At 50.5% G+C, this 24,916-nt stretch overlaps 1 protein-coding gene across 1 annotated transcript in view; it reads left to right on the top strand.

The window, feature by feature from the left end:
* The first annotated feature begins 7,039 nt into the window (after positions 1 to 7,039).
* The window catches only part of AJAP1 (adherens junctions associated protein 1), a 130,840-nt gene continuing 112,963 nt past the window's right edge, over positions 7,040 to 24,916 (top strand). Inside the window, exon 1 of the mRNA XM_027565092.1 lies at positions 7,040 to 7,162. Coding sequence (XP_027420893.1) covers positions 7,134 to 7,162 — 29 coding nt within the window. The 5' untranslated portion in view covers positions 7,040 to 7,133. The remainder of the gene's footprint in view (positions 7,163 to 24,916) is intronic.

Raw genomic sequence — 24,916 nt, 5'->3', positions numbered from 1 at the left:
GTGGTGATGATGATAATGATGATGGGGATGGTGATGATGAAAAAGATGGTGATGGAAATGATGGTGATGGTTGCTTTTGACTAATCACAGCTCTCTCTTCTAGATAGAAATGCAGGCCCTAAAGATGCATTATCTGACCATTTGTATAGTTAGGGATAAAGCCAATCAGCCCCACTACCCAATCATTAGTGACAACTGTCTGCCTCCGAGTTTCCAGCATTAACCAGGTGCCTGACTCTTGGGTAGGCGATAATGTCTAGATGAATTCTTGCAGCCTCGAGGTTCAAAAATCCATCTAGAGTTCGGAGATAGAAAAAAACATGCAAGCACAACATGCTTGCCAGAAAACATGCTACCTTCCTTTCAACAAATTTTGGCATTGTCAAATTTAGGGGCTCTGTAAAAATGAAATTTTAAACCTTCTGGAATTGTTGGCCCCTATCAACTCTGAATATTCATTGGAAGGACTGTTGCTAAAGTGCCAATCTTTTGACCATTTGATGCAAAGAGCTGACTCATTGGGAAAGACCTTCATGCTGGGAAAGATTGAGGGCAGGAGGAGAAGGGGTTGACAGAGGATAAGATGGTTGGATGGCATCACTGACTCAATGGACATGAGTTTGATCAAACTCTGGGAGATGGTGAAGGACAGGGAGGCCTGTCCATGGTGTTGCAAAGAGTCGGACACAACTTGGCAACTGAACGACAACAATAACTCATAAGTAGAGGTATCACCTGCCTTTCTCTGGGTGAGGTTTCTGTTTCCTCAGCCTGCTGATGCCAGCCTGGCTGTGCCACCTCCTGGGGGTAGCCGTAGGGGCCACAGTGAGGTTCTGCCATGACTCTGCCCTGCATGATGGGGTGTGCAGGTGAGAGCAGCTCCTGCAGGCTGGTCCCGAGTGAAGACAACGTGCAGGAGGACGGATGGGGCAACATGGTGGTCTTGAGCGGGAGCCAGAAATCACCCTGTGTCGGGTTGTCACCAAGCTCTGCAGGTTGTCTGCCGACGCAACAGTTTCTGGTCTGGGCTGAACGCGGTTGATGAATTGATTTGGAAGAGACAGCAATAGCTCAGAACCCTGGGGCATCCAACTCGACCCTTCCTGCTTAGAGCCAGGGGTCCCTGGACCTGCCAGGAGCAGCGACCCCTCCAGGGTCAGCCCTCAGTCCCTGTGCACCCACCACCGATGGAGGAGCTTGTTCCCAGGGAGCCTCATCACTGGTATTTTTCCCTGCACATCCTCAGGGCTCAGTCAACACAATGAGGGCATCCTCAGCCTCTCTCCTCTCCTCCTAGAAGGAGTGGGACTTTTGGGGCTAGCAAGTGATGTCCCTGGTCCCTTACTGTATCAGTGAGTGTAACCAAGGGGCCCCTGACCTGCCCCCAACCTCATTGATTTTCCTTAATACCCAGTTCACCTGTCTAAAGCCCCATCCTGAGAACTCTGTGAAGTTGGGCGGCTCTTCTTGCCACCACGGTCCCCATCCACCCAGGGCCCAGAATCTTCTGGAATGTGAGGCAGGAAGGAATTTTCCTCACATCCCTTCTGGAATTAGTCACCGTGTCCCAGTTCTTCCTCCTGGTTTCTCTGGCCACTGTGGTCTCCCCCAGCCCTCACCCCCACAGCAGAGGTCCCCCAACTCCCCTCGACACAAACACAACTGCAGAAACTTTGCAACACAGGACAAAACCCTCAGACTTTGCTTCATTTAAAAATTAAAAAAAAAAATCGTGTATGTATTTTTGGCTGGGCCGGGTCTTCACTGCTGTGTGCACAGGCTTTCTCTATTGTGGTGAGCAGGGGCTACCTTCCTAGTGGCACAAGGGCTTCTCTTGTGATGGAGCACAGGCTCTAGGGTGCTCGGGCTTCAGTAGTTGCAACATGCTGGCTCAGGAGTTGCGGCTCATGGACTCAGTGACTATGGTGCATGGGTTTAGTTGCTCCATGGCATGTGGAATCTTCCTGGACCAGGGATAGAACCCATGTCTCCTGCATTGGCAGGCAGATTCTTATCCACTGCACCACCAAGGAAGGCCAAAACCTTCAGATTTCGGACTCAGTCACAGGAGAATGTGTAAGGATTCAGCTGGGTAGCCCCATCCCCAGGCACCTCATTGACTGGCTTCCCGCCCATGTCTGTCCACCCTAGACCCTCTACTCTCCAGCTTCATGCCCCAAACCTCCACACCCTGTAATGCCAAAGGACTGCTAATCAAATGGTCACTTTATATTGCAATGGGAATGGATCCTCCTAGTCTTCATCCTTGCCCACTTAAATAGAACAGGAAAGTTGGTCATCACAGAAAATTTTTTAAAGGCTTGAAGTGAGGGTTTTCTTTTTCCCAGATAAAATTCTTAGGCAGCCCTCATGGGAGTCCATTGCTTGATCAGAGGAAGCAGAGGGACCCATATTTTTCCCTCTCTGATACACATGAGTATTTGATGGGTAGCAGAGACCCAGCATTCCGAGTCATTTGATGAGAGGGAGTCTCAGTTTCCCTCCCAGGCTCTGACCTGCCCACAGCTGGAGTGGACAGCTGTGTGCAGCATCCCTGGGGAACAGTTCAGAGGCGGGTGGGGTCGGGGCAGGACTCCAAAGTCAGGGGCACTCACCCTCCCCCACTCAGGAGGAAAAGTGACTTGTACTTCTTTCCCAACCCTCTGACCCCTTGAATGTTTTAATGGGTGGAGGAAGCTGGAAAGGCAGGGGGGCGGGGGCAGAGAAGACTGTGAACGCTTTAAAGAAACTTATAATAATTTCAATCAGTATTTCCCTTCCATTTAAAATCACAAATGTAGCCACTTAATCAAATGTCATGCTTAAGACACATTTACCTCCTTGGGAGAAAAATGAACAATGGCAGCTCAATTTGGCTTTGGATGGGTTTTAAAAATAGTCAAGTCTGTGAAGGCCATTAGGTAAATGGTCTAAGAGCTTCAAAGAGGGCCTCCCGCTGGGGGTCGGCCAGCTTCTTTGTTGGGAAAATACTGCAGGGCAGAGAGGGCTTCCAGAGCCTGGGGCCAGCCTGGGATTCCAGGTCCCTGGTTGCAGGCTTCTCCTGGAGGTGGGGACCTGGTGATCTTTCAACAATGGGTACATCTGAAAAGTTCCCTTTTGCATTTGTTCAAGCTTGTAGGCGTGTGTCTCTGCCTCTGTGTGTGTGCACGCTAGTGTGCTGGGTGGGAGATGACTTACACCATCCCCTCCAAACTCCCCAGAGAGGAGAAAAATGGACTGGTCAGAAATATGAGATGCCATCCAAGCACAAGAAACCAGTTACATTAACAGTGAAATATGTCATTGCTCTTAGTTAGTGTGAGTCACTCAATCGTGTTCAACTCTTTGCGACCCCATGGACTGTAGCCCACTAGGCTCCTTCTGTCCATAGAATTCTCCAGGCAAGAATACTGGAATGGGCAACCATTCATTTCTCCAGGGGGTCTTCCTGACCCAGGGATTGAACCAGGGTGTCCTGCAATGCACACAGAGATTCTTTACCATCTGAGCCACCAGGGAAGCCCAATATGTCATGATTTTATTCTTTTTCAGCACATACAAATGACCATGTTGGGACTTCCTTGGTGTTCCAGTGGTTAGGACTTCACTTTCTACTACAGGGGTTGTGGGTTTGATCCCTGGTCAGGGAGCGAAGATCCCAAATGCCTTGCAGCCAGAAAAACACAAAAAACAAAACAGAAGCAATGTTGCAACAGATTCAGTAAAGACTTTTTAAAAAAATGGTCCACATAAAAAAAGCCTTTTAAGAATGACAATATTTGCATCAAGAGAGAAAAAAAAAAAAAATAAGAGTTGTTCTCTTTGGAGGATTTGCATCCGAGTGGTCAGTGCCCCAGGAAACAGAAACCTGCAGGTCTCTGTCCTCAATCTGACTTTACAGCCTGGGTGAGGGCAACCTCCCTCCCCTAGGGGTGGAAGGCGCCCCACCAAGTCTCGGTGGTTCCCTGCTGGGTAACTTCCCCTCCTGACTGTCTCTGCCCCCAGCTCTTTCCAGAAAACAATTCCACTGAGGTCTGGGGAGCCCCTGGGTATGTGGGTAGAATGCAAGGGGTCCTTATACTTGGATGGTGAGAAAAATCACCTAAGTCCAGCCTTTCTTTCTGTTATAAACAGCAGCAGAACAAGGCGGTGTGACATACCTGCGACCATCAAACAGAAACTGCAGACATTTCTCTTGCATCACCACGACTGTGGATGGCTCGAAATATTACTGCTACATGTCCGGACACAGCCAAATCACGGCACACTTTGGATCTGGCGATTCATCCTCAGTGTAATAAAAAGAACATACACTGCTATATAAAAAATGCATTGTAATATTTTGTTGTGTTTCAGTGCACTTGGTTTCCTAACAATCCTCTGCATTTTAGTTTCTATGCACTTAAAAACGTTCTGAGACGAGGGTTTGCATAAGGGTGCTGAAGGGGTCCTTGGAGCAGAGCTGGTCAGGAGACCCCCAGGCTCACCTGGCGGGCAACCTCATCAAGGATTCTTGGGCTCCTGAAGGGCCTCCCTGGTGCAGCACTCCCACTTTATCCCGCTAGGTGGCAGCAGTGAAGTCACCGCTTCTCTCCAGGCTTCAGGGGCCCAGTCCATTGTTCGAGGACCTCCCTTTGGGATCTGTTCACCCCCTTAAACCCTCAAGCAAAGAGAGGACTCCAGGGGAAGACCCGCCAGGGGTGGTCAGGTAGATGAAAGGCTGAATCAGCCTGCCGCTTCTTCGGACAATAATAGTGAAACAGTGTGAGGCAACCTCATTTAACCCCCACAGAAATCTCTGCTGTGGAAGGGAATATGGAACCCATTTCACAGATGTGAAAACTGAGGACCCAAAGAGGTTGATAATGTGCCCAGGATCCCATAGTGAGTAGACAGTGGCACCTGGGCTACCTGCGTCAAAGACTTGGGGTGATCTGGCCACCACACCACCCTGTCCCCTGCCCTCTCCTCTAGGACCTTCTCCGGGAGGCAGGTCATCCCCCTCTGTCCTCCTGCCTGGGCAGAGGAGAACCTTATGACTTTAAAGGTCCTGGAGGCTCAGGGATGAAGTTGCCTGCCTGGGAGTCCAAGTTTCAGGGGCAAGCACCGGGCCTGGCTCCACCCCATAACCATCTGCCCCCTCCCAGGGAGGCCTCTCTTGATAGAGGGGGTCTCTCTCGCGGGCTGGGGGTTACAGAGCTTCAGTGGGAGAGTCACCTGCATAGACCACTGGTGCCTGCCCCTCCCTGGACCCCCGCATCCACACTTGCCACACAGGAGCTTCACTAGCTGATTTCTAAGGCCTGGTTTGTGCACCTCCTCGGGCCGCTGAGAGTTGGAAGCAGGGCTTTGTCGCGGCTGCTCACGGAGTCGGCCTTCAGCCCGGAGTTTCCCAGGAGTCTTTTCCCGGTGTGAGGGACCCTGCCGCGGGCCCTTTCGCCTCTAGTCAAGGCCTTGCAAGGACAACCTAACCAGGTAGGCACGGGAACTCCAGGGACGGACAGTCCGAGACGCCGGGGTCCTGGAACTCTCCGGGGTCCTCCTTCTTCAGAGCCGGCCGAGCAGCAGCTGCAGTCCTGCGATCGGGCGCAGCTGGATGCCCAGTCCGGGGAGCTGTTGAGGTTTCGGGATTCAGGACTGGACGGGACGGGTGGGGGGACAGAAGATGGTGGAGTTCTGACCAGGGACGCAGAGACTTCTCTCACCGGAGCCGAGACAGGGGTCCAGGCCGCGGGGAGACACGAGTGCCTAGCAGCGGACCCTCTCACCTACCTGACTCCCGCGGCCGCTTCCGCGCACCTCTGCCTGGAGGAAACTTTTCTCCTAGTCCCCGCCCCAGGCGCCCCCCGAGTACTTCCTCGGGAACGTCCCCTCCGCCAAACCAGGTCTTTCGGGGCACTGGGTGCACCGGTAACCGGGTCAGAACCTCGAACCGCTTCGCGTGCTATCCGGTTACCGTGGCAACACCATCCGGCGGCGCCCGGCGGTCCAATCCGAGCCCGCGGCCTCTCTCGAGCTTTTCCCAAGGTGGGGACCGGGACGAGGCCAGAGCTGGGGAAGGGGCGGCTGGGGCCCCGCCTGCAGTGTCGCCGGGCCGGGCACGCCCGCGCGGAGAGGTGGGCCACCGCGAGGCGGGGCGGGCGGCAACCGGCAGCCGGGGCCGGGCAGGGGGCTCGGGCTTCAGTTCGAGGGGCGGGGGAGCGGGTGACGTGAGCCGGGCCGGGCGGGCGGAGTTGGGGCCCGCTCGGGGAGGCGGGGGCGAGCGCGCAGAGAGGCAGACGCGCGGAAGGAGGCGGCCGAGCGGCGCGGGCGGCTCTGCGGCGGGCGCGGTGGGCGCGGGCGGCGGGGCCCCGGGATCCCCGCGCGCCTCCTCAGCGCGGCGCCGCCGCCGCGCGTTCCCACGCCCCGCGCTCCACGGCGCCCTCGCCCCGCGCGCCTCCCCCGCCCGCCTCCTGCCGGCCTCCGGCGCCGCGTCCGTCTGCGGAGCGAGCGCTCAGACGGAGCCCCCGGCCAACTTGAGCGGCGCCGAGCGGCGGCGGAGTCCCCGGCAGAGCCCCCCGAGTCGGTGGCGCGCGCAGGGGAAACGCGTCCGCCAGCGTCGCCGCCGCCCGCACCCCCGGACCTCGGCCGCCCCCTCGGCGCGGGGCTCTGGCCGGATCGAGAACCGCGCTGCGAGACACGCACTGTGCGCGGCGGCGCCGCCCGCCTCCCTCTTCGCGGCTTCGGAGGACGAAGCCGCCGCTCCCCGATCCTCGCCTCGCGGCCGCGGCGCCGGAGTGCGCCCCTCCCGGGCCGGCAGCCGGCTCCCTCACCTCACCGCTGCCTTCTCCGGGTCGCTCCCGGAGGGGGTCGCGAGCCCTGCACCCGGGCTCAAGGATGTGCGCCCCAGCGGGCCGCCCCGCCTGAACCATGCGCCCCAACGGCGGCGGCGCGCCGGCCGGCATGGAGCCCCGCGCGGCCGCGCTCTGACTCGCTCTGCGCCCCGCGGCCGGCGGGCGGCGGGCAGCGGGCAGCGGGCGGCGGCGGACCGAGAGCCGGAGACCGGCGCCGCGGGACGGAAGCGAGCGGGCGCGGGCGCCGCGCAGATGGCCGGGGCGAGCGAGATCTGAGGCTCTGCTCCCCGAAACGTGACCATGTGGATTCAACAGCTTTTAGGACTCAGGTGAGCGACCCGGCCAGCGCCGGGGTGCGTGTGGGCGCGCGGGTGCGTGGGTACCGAGCTGGGCTGAAGCGGCGCTTTCCTCTGTGTTGCGAATAAAGCGAACCCCTCTCTGCTCCTGTGAGAGGCCAGCCTGTGCCCCGGGATCCGGGTCGGGGAGCCGCTCCGGAGCTTGGAGCCCCGGAACCGGCTGTCCCGGGTTCCGCGTGTCCGGGTCCGGGTGCCCGCCCCATTTCTCCCGGTTCTGGGGCCGGCCGGGCGCGCCCGCTGCTCCCGGCGCCAGCAGCGCAGTGTCCTGGCCAGCCGCCCCGGCGCGCCGCCTCTTCGGGGCCCAGGGGAGGCGCGGGCCGCTGGGCGCGGCGGGCTGTGAACCCAGGGCGGGGGCCGGGGCTGCCAGGGAAAGCCAGGGGGCTCCGGGTCTGGCGAGAGCTCGGCCGGCGGAGTTAGAAGAAACCGAAGCCTGATAGCCACGGCCGCCCCTCTTTTCCCCTTCCTCGGGGCCCCGGGGCTGAGCAGGGGCCTCCTGGGCTCCCAGCTGCCGATCCAGATGTTTGCCGGTGACCTCCGGGCCCGACGGGCGCGCACAGCTGGCGGGCAGCTGGGGCGGGAGACGTTGAGGCTCTGGGGGAGCGCGGGAGGGCACCCTTTCTCCCCTACGGGCAAACACCCTCCAGGAACGCCCTGGGGTTTGCCTTTGTCCCGGACTCCAGGGCCGGTTGAAACCGGGGGTTCGAGCTCGATGCCCGCAGCAGGGGTACCCAAGAAGACCCTTCGGGGCAAACTTTGCTCGCCTGCCACGGCTCTCGGGTTTTAGCCGTTCTAGGAGCCAGTCGGACACACTTGTCCCCTTGGCGGGACAGACGGCCTGCGATCCGTCACCCTTCCGCCGGGGTCTCAGCGGAGCTGGTGCGTGTGGGTCCCGGGTTGCATCGGAGAACGGGAAGGACGCAGGCGGAGGCTGCGAAAGCCAGCGTGCGGTTCTCGAGTTTGTCCACTGGGATGCACTGCACTCCCGCTTTGGGGAGAAAGGGGCCCGGTCGTCGCCGGAGCCTGTGCCTGAGCCGCCCCCACCACCAGCCGATAAAAGCTGAGGGGAGCGGGCTGAGGGGGAATCGAGTGCGCGTCCTGATTTTGAGAAACTGGGAGAGGACGGAGCCCGCAAGGCGTCTCTTAGCTACCCTTGATTTATGAGACGATTCCCCAGTCCCGGGGCAAAGCCTGTTGGAAATATCTAGTGAGAATTGTCCAGTGTTATCCTTGGCCTTTTTCTTGAAAGCGGCGTTTCTTGTCTGGGTGGCCGGGTCGTGTTCGGCGGCCTGGGCTTTAATAGGTTAATTCTGAAGCGGGTTGCGCTGGATATTGGCTCAGCCTGAATCGATGTCCTGTACTCAGACTAGATAAGGTTTAGGCTCAGCCGCTCTGGGACGCAGACTCCATGGAGCGTCAGGGCAGCTCTGCCCGAGTGACCCCTTCCAGGTGCCCTGCCTCTGCCTGCCGGGTTTCAGCCAGACTCCAGAGCCTTCCAAAAGATCAAAGGGGTCTCCCCTCTTTGGGAGAGGGTGCTCCTTCAGCTCCCAGACACCTCCCCAGCTTCTGTCTGGCACTGCCTTCCTGATTGCCGGCAAGTTATTTGAACCGACATCTTTCTTTATTACTAACTTGCTAGATTGAAAGATTAGTATATTTTGATAAAGAGAAAAGTGAATAAATATTACGGGAAAAAAGAACCTCTCTGGTGGTTCACTAAAACAGTTCATCTAACGCATCCCTGAGTGAGGTCTACCTGGGATTTTGCTTTAGGAAATAGTTCTGTTGCTGATTTTGAAGTTTGACCTTTTGTTTTTTTCCCTTCAGTGTTAGCACAAGAGATTTTCTGTAAATGTGCCTCTGAGGACCGGCTGTCACCTCTTGGGGAGGCTGGCAGGAGAGAGCTCTGTCATGTCTGAGAGCCACCCCCTGGCCGGCTGGCCAGGAGAAGGGGCCGTGCTTGGAGGGTCTGTGTTTCTGCATCTCACCAGGCACAGCATAACAGTCACTAAAAGCCAGGGATGGCTTGCCTGGGACCTGCTAATGCGTTTTTCCTTGAAGGCAGCCCACTACCTCTGCTCCTCCCAAGCCCCTCCATGGCTCCCCCAGGTGAGCACCGGGCATTGTGCTGCCTGGCTTCCAGCCTGGTTAGGTCAAGCAAGCATAAGACACCGGGCCCAGGTGACGAGACGGCTCTGGGCACGACCCGAGTGAAGACTCTCAGCTCTGGCTTGCGAGACAAAGTCTGGGCTAGGATTTCTGCTTCTGCATTGGAAAGGAGCTGTGTGCGGTGCCTTTTCTTCCGAGGAGGAGGAGGAGGAGGAACAGATTGAGTGTTTTGGAGCTGTTTTTATGCCTTTTTGGTGGTGGTTGTAGCAGAGCTCCAAAGATACCTTCCATCCGTGCAGATAAAGGTATCTTTTGAAGGTGGCCTCAGAGCCCTGCCAGCTGCGTCCGAGCTCGATCTGGGAGCAGATTGAAGGGGATGCTTACTCAGCAGGCGGCACAGATTTTAGAGTTCGGCCGCCTGCTTGTGAGTGGCCTCTGAGGCTACAGCCCTTCACGTAGCAGCTTTATGGGGGGCTCGGAGCCTGCGAAGCACTTGCCAGGAGTCCTCAGGGGCTCCTTGGAGGCCTGGTGTCTGTCCTTCTGCTTGTTCTTCCAGGCTAAGGTTCTGTTGCTCCTTCTGTTCCAGAGGCCCTGGGTGTGCCTGCGGTGGGGGAGGGTCTGTAGCAATATAAGATGACTCTTCTTTCATGGAGGTTCACACAGGTCCCCGCCGGCCACACGGTACCATGTTTGGGTCTCTGTGCACAGTCCCAGTGGCTTGGTTGTCCCCATCGCTGCCTGTAAAGTCCTCCAGTAGCTGGGGCCCTGCAGCTGGGCTTTAGAGGACCAGGTCAGAGGCTCTGTCCACAGACGTCACCCTCCTGGTCAGTCTTGGTCCTCACCCACTTCCAGCTGCTGGCACCAAATTGATTACCACTGGAGCCCCTCGAGTGTCAGTAGCCGTTATACTCATCCAGGACAATATTGCTGGAATAAATCATCATTTTAGGAGACAGCTCACATCTTTTCTGCCACGTGGGTGCATCTCCCCCCACCACTCAAAGCTCCCCCACCCCCCAGGGGACACACTGTCTAAGCAGAGGAGGGGGAAGTAGGCTCCTCCCAGCCTGTTAATTGATTTATTCTTTGGTTGATTTATTCTAATCACCTGCTTCTTTTTCTTCTGTGCATCAAAGAGGCCAGTAAGTAGGGAGCAGGGCACAAGCTGAGACAGCTCCTCGCCTCCCTGAGATGTCTGTCTCCCAGTCCCTGGAGAAAGAGCCGCCTTCTTCCTCATGCATCCTGCATCCTCCTAGCCAGGTCGCTCAGAGGGAACAGCGGCATCCCATCCCCCTTGTGGTCCCCAGCCCCAACACGGACACCGTCAAGGTGTTTGGCAGGTGTGGGCTGGGTGTGCTTCTTGAGTTCTTCGTCCCCCAGCCGTTGTGTGGGGAAACCACAGGGTGCACAGAGCACGTGGGTCAAGGCTGCACCCTGGGTCGCAATGAAGTGGGTGGACACCAAGCCCCAATCCGGCCGACCACTGCCCAGCCTCCCAGAGGCCCAGGCTCCTGTCTGGGGTTACGTAAGAGTCATCTGCTTTCCAAACGTAGTTGCCAAGTTTTCTTCAAAGGGCTACAACTCAGTAGAGACCAAATTGATGTAGAGATTAGCTTGGAAAGCCAAATATATCCTTGATCTAGATTTTCACGTTTGAAGTCTGGCTCGAGAGGGTTTCTCCTGCCCGATGCCAGTCAGCCAGGAGGGGGAGGCAGGAGGCGGACTCACTGGGGCTACAGCAAACAGACCCTGTGGCCCCAGACTCCACTCTCTCTCAAGACCCCCTTCCAGGAATTCAGAGGAGCTGGTGCGTCAGGAGGCCATCCAGCTGGGAGTGGTGGTTACGTAACTCAGATTAACTCAGTTCATAGAAAGTCGGAGGCTGCAGTGTTCCCATGTCAGAGCTCCAGGAGCCCTTGGGTCCTGGCTCCCCCGGTGGCTATCCATATAGAGCCTGGATTGTTTCTGGCTGCTTGGAGGAGGCTGCTCTGGCCCCCTGTTGGGAGCAGCACTCTCTACAAGCAATGAGCCAGGCATAGTAGGGTACTTCTTCAGGGCCTCTTCCAAAGCCCCTTCCAGAAGAGCATGCAGGATCCATCCCCTACTGCTGCTGGTGGTGGGTGGAGGTAGTGAGCTGGATTGTCTCCTAGCAACCTCTGGACCAGCGGAGTTAATTGGGATGTCCCAGCAGGCGCAGGGAGGTAGCCAGATGATGAGTGATGTTTCTCTGAGGATGCTAAGAGGCTAGAAGCCCCCTGTTCATCTATGGGCATCTTCATAGTAGATAAATACCTCCAACATGACCCAAAGAGAGCTTGGGTGGAGGACAGTGGGAATGGTGGCATCCATTTTGCCCTTGTTGGCTGTGACCCACTGACCTGGGCACCATCAGAGTGTCATGTGCTGGCAAAGAACAGGGTCCTGCTGCTGTACTATGGGAGACTAGGGGATCAGGGGGCTGGGGGGGAATCGGGGTGGGGGGGATCAGGGGGTTGGAGGAGGGCTGGAGGGGGGCTAGGCTGGAGGGACTAGGGATTGTATTTGCATCTCCATCCCATACGTGCACTCTGAAAGAAGCTATTACTTTTTTTCTTTCTCCCCTCCCGCCCAAGACAAGGTGGGTGGCAGCCGTGCTGGGTCCATCTGTGCATCAGCCTTCCCCACACACCGATCAGGCGCTGATTCTGTCCACTCACTGGGGCTTTTGTCATTTGGTGCACTTTCTCTTGGGTGGTCAGCCAACAGAGCCCACTGCCTCTGCCCTCTTGCCGTTTCCAGCCCAGAATGGGCAGTGGCCTGGACCGTGTGTCTGCTGAGACCTCCTGCCTGACTCTGCAGCAAATCAGTGTTTGAGCCCTGTGTGTGACCTCAGGGGTTTCAGCTGGCGCTGGAGACTCAGGGAGTGTGTCTGCTGGGGATACTGGTGCACCTGTGCTCAGGCTTCCTGGTTGGTGCTGGAGAGGAGCCCTGGTCTCTGGGCTGTGGGTGATGAGGGCAAGGGCCGTCTCACCCTTCAGGACCTCTTGAGTGCTGCCACTGTGTAGATGCTCAGGAGCTCTCTGTAAATGAGTAAACTTATCCACCTGGCACAGTGCCCATGCTTTTTCCAAGTGTTGCCCTTGTAGTTACTTGGCCTTGACTCTAAACTAAGACCCAGGAAAGGAGTGCACAGCCAGAGCCAGGTTTAGGTTGAGACTCTGTTCTGCCCCCCACAGATAGAGACCTTCTTCAACCCTACTTACTGGTGCTCACAATTCCACCATTAGAGATTCATTCCTTTGGCTTGAAACTTCATCACAATTGGAATGCAGGCATGTTCAGGAAAAACTATCTGAGCTACTGATCTGATAAGAACTGAAAGTACTCAGTGCGATAGTTTTCAGTTACTATCAGTTCAGTAGGAGTGAGAGCATCCAATTTTTAACTTTCTGAGAGGAAAGGTGAGTGAAGAAAAGAGAACACGAAGGCAGGTGGCACAGGTCTGGCAGTGGGAGCTACGGTGCCACCAAGGGAGGCCTGAGAGACATGGGGTAGAAGTTGAGGGCAAAAGGCAAATTCACTGGCCTTGCCCTGGGCTGAGGTCTCCCCTCCCCTGGACTGTCTTGAGGAATAGGGAGAGTTAATGTGCCTACTAGGGACTAGTGGAAGACAGGGCCAACGCATCTGCAAGAGAATATTCTGGTCAGTATAGGAGTGCAGGTAGGCAGCTGGAAGATGTTGAGGAATGTCAGTAACACATAGACACCTTAAGCCATGTCTGTTCCTGTCTTAAATGTGAGCTGTGGAATTTGCACTGTATTTGGATAAAATATGCATGCTTTTTTTAAAATTGAGGTATAATTTTATAAACATTATATTAATTTCAGGTGTACAGCATAATGATTCCATACTTGGATACCTGTGAAATGAGCAACGCAGTAAATCTAGTTAACATTTGTCACCGTACATAGTTAATTTTTTTCTTATGATAAGAACTTTGGTGGGGGGGATACATTAAGAGGTTGGGATTAACATATATACACTACTATATAGAAAATAGATAATCAACAAGGCCCTACTGGATAGCACAGGGAACTATACTCAGTATTTTGTATTAACCTATAAGGGAAAAAAATCTGAAGAAGGATATAGATAGATAGGTAAATAGATAGATAGCTGTCGTTTAGATACTCAGTCATGTCCGACTCTTTCGTGACCCTGTGGACTGCAGTCTGCTAGGCTCCTCTGTTCATGGGATTTCCCAAACATACTGGAGTGGGTTGCCGTTTTCCTTCTCCAGGGGATCTTCCTGACCCCGGATCTCACCCACTTAGGCTGCATTAGCAGACAGATTCTTTACCACAGAGCTATTGGGGAAGCATCATAGATGGAGCTTTATATATATATATATATATATATATATATATATATCTTTGCTGTATACCTGAAACTAACAAGACAGGGTAAATCAACTATAATTCAACTTAAAAAAGAAATTAAAAAACAAAACAAAAAAGAACTTTTAAGATCTACTCTCTCAACAACTTTCAAATATGTGATTCAGAGAACAGGCTGGTGGTTGCCAGAGATGAGGGGTGAGGGGTGGGGAGTGGGTGAAAGGGTGGTCGGGTCAAAAGGTACAAATTCCAAGAATAAAATAAGTCCCGGGGCTGTCACGTGCAGCTTGACACTGTAGTTCAGGAGACATATCTGCTGTAAATGTCTGTATAGCACAGAAAAATGTCCTGATCTCTATTTTCACTTATATCTCTCATTGAGTTTGCTCCTCAGTTTCTAAGTGCTTGGGCATGCCCCACCCTGAGTGGATGCTGAGCAGACCCAGAAATGAGTGGATTTCTCCTCTTCGAGACTCCTCACTGCAACAATGGGGGCAGGCAAATGAGGGGTAAAACACCCTTATTGGGGTGAAGAGGAGCACCGTCCAATAGAAATATAACACGGGCTACACTGGTATTTTGAAATTTTTCAGTAACCACATTGAAAAAAAAATGTAACAGGTGAAATCAGCTTGAATGATATATTTAATTTTTCAGTATGTGCAAAATAGCATTTCCACTTGTCATCAGTCTAAAATAGGATTAATGAGGATTCCTTTTACATTCTTACCCTGCTCTGAGTCTTGGAGACCAGGAGTGCAGTTTGCTTTCATTTCTCCCTCTGGACTTGCTGCATTTGGGGGCTCATACTGGACACTTCCGTATGGAAACTTAGAAGTGAGAAAAGCACGTGTTTGGGGACCGCCACCTGCCCAACCAGCGTGTCATGTTGGCACCATTGCTCCATTAGTAAGAGCTCCGAGGAGGGCCAGTCTGGCCAGCAGCCCTCCTGATTCAACAGCGGGCATTTGCTGAGGCCAGCTCTATGCCAGGTCGGCGCCAGGGCCAGAGGCAGAAGGATGGGCTGGGGTGGGGGCAGTGGCTGCTGCCATTAGGGGTCCTCGGCTTGGAGAGGGGGGAGGGCTGTGCTAGCACGTCCTGTACTCCATACCTAGCATACCATCAGGGGCCCCCCACCAAGGGCCCCCCCACCAAGCTGTAATAAAACCCTTTCGGGGGCTTGAAGAGCAGACGGCAGAGCTGTTCCTTTGTAACAGAGGAGTCAGAGGCCAGGGTCAACTGATACAGAGGAAAAGACCAATGAAAGAGCCTGCTGCTGCTGCTGCTGCTAAGTCGCTTCAGTCGTGTCCGACTCTGTGCGACCCCATGGACTGCAGCCTACCAGGCTTCTCTGTCCATGGGATTCTCCAGGCAAGAACACTGGAGTGGGTTGCCATTTCCTTCTCCAATGCATGAAAGTGGAAAGTGAAAGTGAAGTCGCTCAGTCGTGTCTGACTGTTAGCGACCCCATGGACTGCAGCCTACCAGGCTCTTCCATCCATGGGATTTTCTGGGCAACAGTACTGGAGTGGGGTGCCATTGCCTTCTCCCATGAAAGAGCCTAGTGAACACAGAAGCTGTGTTGCCCGTCAGAAAGGAGCGCTGACCCCCAGGATTGGGGGGCATTCCCTGCCCCACCCAAGTGTGCCCCAGAGCCAGTGCCTGGAGTGAGCACACCCTGGGGTGACAGACCTCCTGGTGGACCCCTCTCCCTCCACAGTGTACATTCACTGGATCTGTCCTGGTGGGGGCCTCCATCCTCCACCCCGCCCCCCAGCACTTGTCACTAATGCTGAGAGTCCGTGATACCTCAGGCGCTTGGGAGGAGGACAGATGGGGAATCACCAAGGCCTGGTTTCCTTGAAGATTTTAGGAATGTTTTTGTAGAAACAGGTGTGTGTGTGTGTGTGTGTGTGTGTGTGTGTGTGTGTGTATGGTGTGGGTGGTGTCTGGGTGGAGTGAGCATGTCTGTTGGGAGTTTATGTGGGTGTGTATTTGGGGAGTTTAGGGGCTATTGGGTCTCCAAGCACTTATCAGGAGTTCCAGCTCCAGGTGAAGAGACTAGTTTTTAAACAAAACTCTTCCTGCAGGAGGGAATTTGGTATGTTCACAGGACTGACAATCTGGATAAAGAAGCCTGAACAACCACGTCAGAACCTGGCTTCTGACAAATGCTCAGAGAGACAACAGACCCCAAGGCAGCTGGTGGACAGCTGATCAGAGCTGCACAGGTACAAGGGGGCTCTTGAGCAGATTTGGGGGCAGTGTCCTTGCAGTGACCAGTCTACCCTGTGCCTTCAGGAAACACTGATGGGGAACTCACCAAGTGCAAGACCTTGGCTCTGGGCACACTTCTGGGCAGTGGGGTGTGATCTGTGAAGGGACTGCACTTTGCTGAGGTGCCCTGAGTGGTCATTTGTAGTTACCTGTTCTTGAGTATTAAAGAATTTGTACTGTGGAGCAAGCCCACAGTATGGGAGTCTGTCTGTATTAAATGGTAAACTCTTTGAGCTCTGAGAAAACTCCCTTTTTGATATCATCTAAGTCTTTTTGAATGTACTGACTTAGTTAAGCAGGGCACAGATTCACTGTTGTTCAGTCGCTAAGTTTTGTCCTACGCTTTGTGACCCCGTAGCCTGCAGCACACCAGGCTCCTCTGTCCTCCACTACCACCTGGAGTTTGCTCAAATTCATGTCCATTGAGTCAGTGATGCATCCAACCAGCTCATCCTCTGCCACCCGCTTCTCATTTTGCTTTCAATCTTTCCCAGCATCAGGGTCTTTTCCAGTGAGTTGGCTGTTTCCATCAGGTGGCCAAAGTATTGGAGCTTTAGCTTCAGCATCAGTCCTTCCAGTGAATATTCATGGTTGATTTCCTTTAGGATTGACTGGTTGGATCTTGCTCTCCAAGGGACTCTCGAGAGTCTTCTCCAGCACCACAATTCAAAAGCATCACTTCTTCATCACTCAGCCTTTTCGATGGTCCACCTCTCACATCCGTACATGACTACTGGAAAAAATCATAGCTTTGACTATATGGACCTCTGTTGGCTAAGTAATGTCTCTGCTTTTTAATATCGTGTCTAAGTTTTTCATAGCTTTCCTTCCAAGGAACAAGCATATTTAATTTCATGGCTGCATTCACTGTCCATAGTGGTTTTGGAGCTCAAGAAAGTAAAATCTGTCACTGTTTGCACTTTTTCCTCTTCTATTTGCCATGAAATAATTGTAAAACCTCTAAATTCAAACTTAAGGAACTTTGGGGCAACTTAGATGAAGATTAAGTGGCTTCTTGTGCCCAAATCCAATGATGCAGCCTTTTCAAATTGATCTATAGGCTCTACCAGCTGTTGTGAAGATTCCAGCAAAAGAAGGGTGAGGAAGGAGTAGTCATAAGTGTCTGTAGAAGAGGGATCTCAGGAGTTCAGTATTGATTGATGGACCTCAGTGTGCCAGGGCCCTGTACAGAATTTTCATGCTATTTCATGGACTCCCTGGTCCTGAAAAAAGAACATGTAGGTTGGAGGAAGGGAAGGTCTCATGGAGAAGTTCTGACAGCAGCAAAGTGTTATTAAAAAGCTATCATTCTCAATTCTGTAGATCAATATAATTTATGAAAATAGACCAAGAAAGTCCTTAACAAAGTATTAATAAATAGATAAACTTAGCAACATGGAAAAGAAGCATATGGGGGCTTTCAAGGTGGCTCAGTGGTAAAGAATCCGCTTGCCAGTGCAGGAGATGCAGGTTTGATCCCTGAATCGGGAAATTCCCCAGGAGATGGAAATGGCAACCCACTCCAGTATTCTTGCCTGGAGAATCCCGTGGACAGAGGAACCTGGTGGGCTACAGTCCATGGACTCATAAAGAGTCAGACGTGACTTAGCAGCTGCACATGCATGCAAAAAGAAGTATGCACCGTGACAAAGTGAAGTTTATACCATGGATGCAAAGATGGTTCAATATTTGGAAGTCAGTTAATGTAATGTATCATACTGCTACTGCTGCTAAGTCACTTCAGTCGTGTCCGACTCTGTGTGACCCCATAGACGGCAGCCCACCAGGCTCCCCCGTCCCTGGGATTCTCCAGGCAAGAACACTGAAGTGGGTTGCCATTTCCTTCTCCAAATGTATCATAAGAAAAGGCTAAAGAAGAAAAATCAGAGGATCATATGTGTTTAATAAGTTCAGAACTTATCTGTGATGAGAACCTCTAGAAAAAAGGACTAGGAGTGCATTGCCTCAACTTGATAAAGGACATTTATAAAAACTACCACTGACTTGATAGTTAATGCTGAGAAACTGGATGTTTTTCCCGAGATGAGGACAAAGTCAAGGATATGCACTCTCACCACTGTTACTTAACACAGTGCTAGAAGTTCCAGCCAGTGTGCTACAGGAGAAAAGGAAATAGAAGACATACAGAAAAGGAGAAATAAAACTGTTCTTATTTGTAGATGATACAATTATCTCTATAGATATGATTATCTACATAGAAAACCTCCTGTAATCTATTTTAGAAAACTCCTAAAGTTAATAAGTGAATTTAGCAAGGTTGCAGGATATGAGATAAATTTACAAAAATGAATTATATTTCTATTATCAGGGAACACACAGACACTGAAATTTAAAAATGCAAAACCATAAGTGATTACAGTTGCTAAAAAATGAAATATTTCAGTGCAAATCTAATAAAACCTGTTATCCTGACAGCTTGTATTCTGGGAACTACACAATGGAAGAGTCAAAGAAAGTCTGAATATATGAAAGACATACCAGGTTCATGTACAGGAAGACTCATCATAGTATATGTTGAGAATGTCGCTTTTCAGATTGATACAGAGGTTTAGCACAATTCTAATCAAAATCCCAGCAAAATATTTTAACATATAGATAATTCTAAAATTCATATATAAATGTAAAGGAACTAGAATAACTAAGCCAGTTTTGAAAAAGAATTATAAAATAAGAGGCATCAGTCTATCTGATTATGACATTATATAACTACTGTTATCAAAACTGTGTAGTATCAGTGAAGGATTAGATTCACAGATCAGTGAAACAGGAACAAAGATTTTAGACTCCCGCAAGTACGCACAATTGATTTTTGACAAAGGTACAGATTCAGTGGAGAAAAGACAGCCTTTTCAATAAATGATACAAGAACAAAAGGATATTTATAGGCAAAAATAAAATCCTCACTTTATACAAAATTAACCCTGGATACAAAATTCTGGATCACAGAATTAAATATAAAATGCGAAAACACTAAAACTTTTAGGAAAAAAAAATCTACAAGATGTGGGGCTTCCCAAATAGTTCTTAGACTTGACAGCAAAAGCACAATCCATAAAAGGGAAAAATGATAAATTGTACCTCATCAAAATTTTTACATTTTCTCTGTGAAAACTTCTTAAGAGGATGAAAATATAGGCTGAAGAGTGGGAGAAAATATTTGCAAACCACACATTTGACAAAGGGCTAATATCCAAAATACAAAAAGACTCAAGACTCACAAAGACCTCTCAAAAAAAAAAAAAATGATACAAGCTAATTAGAAACAAGTAAAGCCATGATGGAAGGAATGGAAGGAATGATGCTAAAGCTGAAACTCCAGTACTTTGGCCACCTCATGCGAAGAGTTGACTCATTGGAAAAGACTCTGATGCTGGGAGAGATTGGGGGCAGGAGGAGAAGGGGATGACACAGGATGAGATGGCTGGACGGCATCACTGACTGGATGGACGTGAGTCTGGGTGAACTCCGGGAGTTGGTGACGGACAGGGAGGCCTGGCGTGCTGCGATTCATGGGGTCGCAAAGAGTCGGACACAACTGAGCGACTGAACTGAACTGAAAGCCATGATGGGACATTTCATCAAAGAGGATGTTTAGATGGTAAAGAAAAAAAAAGGCACGTGAAAAGATGGTCAACATCATTGGCTGTTAGAGAAATGCAATTAAAACTACATTGAGACTTCCTTATCCATCTACCAGAATGGCTAAAATAAAAAATACTGACACCAAATTCTGACCAGTATATGGGGACCCTGGATCACTCATACACTGTTGATGGGAAGGTAAAATATTACAGCCAGTCCACAGAGCACTTTGGCAGTTTCTTATTAAATTAACCATGCAACTGCCTTGAAGTTGAGCATTCCACTCTCGGGCATTTATGCCAGAGAAATGAAGATTTCTGTCCACACGAAAAACTGTATATAAATGTTTATAACAACTTTATTTGTGAATAAAGTCTCAAATTGGAAAATAAAGTCTCAAATTGGAAACAATCCAGGTGCCCTTCAGTAGGTGAATGGCTAAACATATCATGGTACCTTTACACCATGGAATAGTGTTGAGCAATAAAAACGAGAAAACGCTTAGTACACGCAGCTGCCTGCATGAACCTCCAGAGAGTTAAGCTGGGTGAAAAGAGGCAGCCTCAAGGGTTACACACTGAATGGTGATTCCACAGTCTTCTTGAAATGAAAACATTATAGGAATTATAGTTCCTGTAACTATAATTATAGAAACACAGTAATAATTGTCAGAGGTTAGAGAAAGAAGAGAATGGCTATAATAGGACAAACTCGGGGGCCCTCATGGTGACGGGAAACTTCCTGTCTTGATTGCATCTGTGTCACTACACAACTTACTTTGTTGTTGTTCAGTCAGTAAGTCGTGTCTGACTCTTTGTGACCCCATAGACTGCCACATGCCAGTCTGTCTGCAACACTATCTCCCAGAGTTCGCTCCAATACATGTGCATCAAGTCCGTGATGCTATCTAACCATCTCATCCTCTGTTAGCCCCTTCTCCTTTTGCCTTCAGTCTTTCCAGCATGGGGGTCTTTTCCAGTTAAGTTGGCTCTTCCCATCAGGTGGCCAAAGTATTAGAGCTTCAGCTTCAGCATCTGTCCTTCCAATGAATATTCAGGACTGATTTCCTATAAGATTGACTGGTTTGATCTTGCGGTTCAAGGGACTCTGAAGCGTCTTACCAGCACCACAGTTTGAAAGTATCAGTTCTTTGGCACTCAGCCTTTTTTATGGTCGAACTCTCACATCCGTGCATGATGATTGGAAAAATCATAGCTTTGACTATATGAACCTTCATCGGCCAAATGATGTCTCTGCTTTTTAGTACACTGTCTAGGTTTGTTGTAGCTTTCCTTCCAGGGAGCAAGCGTCTTTTAATTTCATGGCTGCGTTCACCGTAAGCAGTGATTTTGGAGTCCAAGAAAATAAAATCTGTCACTGCTTCACTTTTTCCCCTTCTATTTGCCCTGAAGTGAAGGGACCAGATGCTGTGATCTTAGTTTATCCAGCTTATACACTTTATTGTAGTTTTGTAAGATGTTACTTCTGGGGAACTGGGTAGGAGTGTGCAGGATTTCTTCCTATCTGTCTTACAACACTTGTGAATCAGCTCAAAAAGTATCGTTAAAAAACCTAGCATTCTCTACCTCATTGTCAAAGGTTAGCATCTGCTTGTGTGCCTGTGTCCCCTCTTTAGGTACCATGTATTTGAATTTAATGATAGTCATGGGTGATGTGAAGATTTGCTATGCTGTGATTCTGCCACAGTTTTTATCATGCTAAATATATTAGCATGTAAACTTGCAGTGTTGCTAATGTGATGAAATCTGTTAGCAGTGACAGTAATGAATGACCTGGTGCATAATTATTGGATAAGAAGAGCTGTCCAGATTCATGCATAAATCAGGTCAGCTCTGAAAATAGCACAGCCTTTCTGGGGACAGTCCTACTTGCCTGCCCTGGCACATAGGATGGTATCAAGACCGTATTCCAAGGAAACACAAACAGTTGGTTTCCTGCTTTTAGATCAGTAAGACAAGAGCCTCAAGTTTGTGAAGGCACAATGTTCCTTTGTGTCTTTGCTGTTTTCACTTTCTTTGGTCTTTATGATAAAAGAACTGGTGTGTGTGTGTGTGTGTGTATGTGTGTGTGTGTGTGTGTGGTATGCACACATGTGCTCTATTAATACTTGCGGAATGAAGTTGGATAATGCAGTGGGAAACTGTGTCAGATTTGGCTGTGAACTGCTGTGATTCCAAGAACCAGACCCTTTGCTTGTCTTTTTCTCTCCTTTTCTGTCCAGCTAGGAGGCCCTGGAACACAGTGTTCCAGACCTTTCCATAACCTGGACTTCTGCAACTGACCAGCCAATCAGCACCATCTCAGTCTGTCCTCAGGATCCATGTGACAACACTGCAAGGCAGGTGTTGCCGCTCTGATTTTACAAAGGAGGAACCTCAAGTTCAGAGAGATTAAGTGATTTGCTCAGGGTGACTCAGGTGGCTAGTGGGGGAATGTGCTCTTCCCATTTCCTTTATGGCTCTCATGTTTTATATAAAATCTACTTCTCACTCCCTTGATTTAAGTCACACTTTGCCCTTCTAGGAAAAATAAAAATGCAAACAAAACCAAACGTAAAGTGGAGAAGGACCCAGCCACTGTGATGTCATGTTAGCACTCTGTGGATCTAGCTAGCCCTGACTTTGAGGTTGTAAGTCCTTCCTGCACCCAGAATTTTAGGGAAAAGCTTTGTAGTCTAAATCAGAGGTTATTTTGCAGCAAAGAATTCCTAAGATGTCATAAAGAGATGAAAACATACCTGTGACACAGATACAATTATCTATTTAATAATTAAAAATAAGTATGTTGCCAAATTCAAGGAAGCCTCTTTTGAGAGCTCTTGTGAAATTAAACTTGAAATTAATGGATGGAGAAAGTTTGGTTTAACATAACTTGTAAATCTGGTCTAGTACCGAAAGAATTCATAATGGAAGTTGGCACATCCCATAATAAGCTCTCACATATGGGATTATCTGAATGGTTGACTCCGATTATGATGTGTATGTATAAGTAAGTGAAGTCGCTCAGTCGTGTCTGACTCTTTGTGACCCCATGGACTGTAGCCTACCAGGCTTCTCTGTCCATGGGATTTTCCAGGCAATAGTACTGGAGTGGATTGCCGTTTCCTTCTCCAGCGGATCTTCCCGACCCAGGGATCGAACCCGGGTCTCCCTTATTGTAGACAGACGCTTTTACCGTCTGAGCCACCAGGGAATTCCATGTGTATGTATCTGTACATGCAGATGTTTAATATGTAAACCTAAATAGATGGACATAACTAAATATAGTACATTGAAGAAAAAAAAAACTCTTAGTCTGGATAAAAAGGATTGCCCACCGTGTGTGTTTATTGAGGTGTAGTTTATGTACCATAGCATTCATCCATGTTAAATGTACAGTTCAGCTTCTAGTGAACTTAGTGTGTGCAACCATCTTTGTACTTAGAGCATTGCCACCACCCTCAATAAGATCCCTTGTATTATTTACAGTTAATCCCATTCCCACCCTCAGCCTCAAGCAACCTCTTGCCTGACTTCTGGCTCTAGATTTGCCTATTCTGGGCATTTACTATGAACAGGATCAGACTTTCTTATCTGATTTTCTTCACTTAACATAGGGTTCTTGGGGTCTACTTTGTGGGCTTTTTTATTTCTGAGCAGCATTCCATTTTTTGGACATACCACAGTTGGTTTATCCATTCATCTGTGGACGAGTCTTTTAGCTTTGCTACTTTGTGGCTGATACAAACAATGCTGCTATGAACATACTTTCCATTTCTCTCCTGATTCCCTGTTCTTTGTACCCATCCATATAAATGCTTTGGCAGGGGTGGGGTTCAGAGATGCCCTTATGGTGTTACTCATTTGGTGGAAATGCACAGGCCAGGTATCCAGGCTCCACCTCTGGGTTTGGATTTGCTCCTTCCCTTTGCTCTGAAGAGAAGAGCTGACTGCACGGAAACCTTTGTTTATTCATTCATTTTTCATTCGATACACATTTATTGAGTGTCAGCTGTGTCTCGCCATGGTGCTGAATCTTGGCGAGATAAAGACCCGGACAAAGGTTTCCGTTTTGCCTTGGTACAAAGATAATGTGAAGGGGAACATTTTGTTCATTGGAACAAGGGCTCCTAACTGGCCTGGGGCTGGTTCCCATGGCTGGAGGGAGGCAGCCTGTGGCCTAGGGGTGGAGGGGTCCTGCAGATGGTCCTGCAAAAAGTCCCCCAGCCACAAAGTACCCTCCTGCTGCGTGTGGCTGGTGTGGCCCTCGGGTCTCCCAGAGAGTCTCAGGGAGGCAGCTGTGCTTTTTTTTGGGTCCTGTGCTTCCTTCTAGGGGTCAGTGGCCATTTTAAGGAAATCCACCACCATGGGACATCTTAAAACAAAAGCTATCATTTCAGATGAAAGAGAGAGCGTGGGTCTGAAAGCTCAGGACAGAGTTTTTAGTTTGGTTTTGCTGTGTTGGCTGCAGAACCCTCAGACTGTACTCTCCTGCTGGGGTTGGGTGGGGAGCCTCATTCTCAGCAGTCAAGGTTGGCTCTGAGAGGTGACCGTGATTTGGGAGATGGAGCTGGGCAAGTCCTCACCTGCTTTTCTTTCTGTAAGTGAACCTTTGGGTGAAGCTCCACATGGTCTCATTCGAGCATCCATATAACCCACTTTGACGAGTCTCATCACTCCCCTTTTGGCCCGGCTGTACCCGTGATCAAAAGTGAATGTTCCCCCTGGGGATCCAGTCTCCCAAACTGTTGCAGAAAGCCTACTTAGGCCAGGAATTACCCAGGGATGCCCGATGGGCTTCATTTGTGCACATCCGCTATTTTATAAAACTGACTTTTCTAGATGATCAGTGAGCAGGCAGGGTTCTGCCTTGCAGGCTAGCATGGAATCTCCAGAAACCACGAGGCCAGGCTGTGACAGATGGCTCAGCCTCTGGACCAGCTGAAGACCACATTCTCACGCTTAGCAAGGAGCACATGTGATGAGGAAGGATCCACCCCGGAGTCCGTTTCTCTCACTCCTCCCACCCCCTGTCTTTTGTAAAGAGAAGATTCAGGACTGTACCCAGATGCTGAAGAGAACTGTGCTTCCTGCTGAGGGACATGGTGGCTTTCAGAATGCAAGGATTCTTTAGGGAGCCAGTTATGCAAGACAAGAGTAAGCATGTTTATTTTTATGACACCACATTTCAAAACCCCAGAAAACATTGACGGAATGGCCCCATTAGGTTCTAGCCCCTAGTGCTGTGGCATGGCACTGGGCAGGTTTCTGGGGGGCACTGGCAGGCCCTTAATGAAAGCCCGGCCTGGGGCTAGTTGACTGCCTGTTACTGCTCTGGCCCCAAATTCCACCTTCCCTCAGCATCT

The sequence above is a fragment of the Bos indicus x Bos taurus genome, chromosome 16, assembly GCF_003369695.1.
Source record: "Bos indicus x Bos taurus breed Angus x Brahman F1 hybrid chromosome 16, Bos_hybrid_MaternalHap_v2.0, whole genome shotgun sequence".
NCBI classification, from domain to species: Eukaryota; Metazoa; Chordata; class Mammalia; order Artiodactyla; family Bovidae; genus Bos; species Bos indicus x Bos taurus.
Note: the sequence above shows the minus strand (reverse complement) of the source record. Positions and strands in the feature narration are given on the sequence as shown.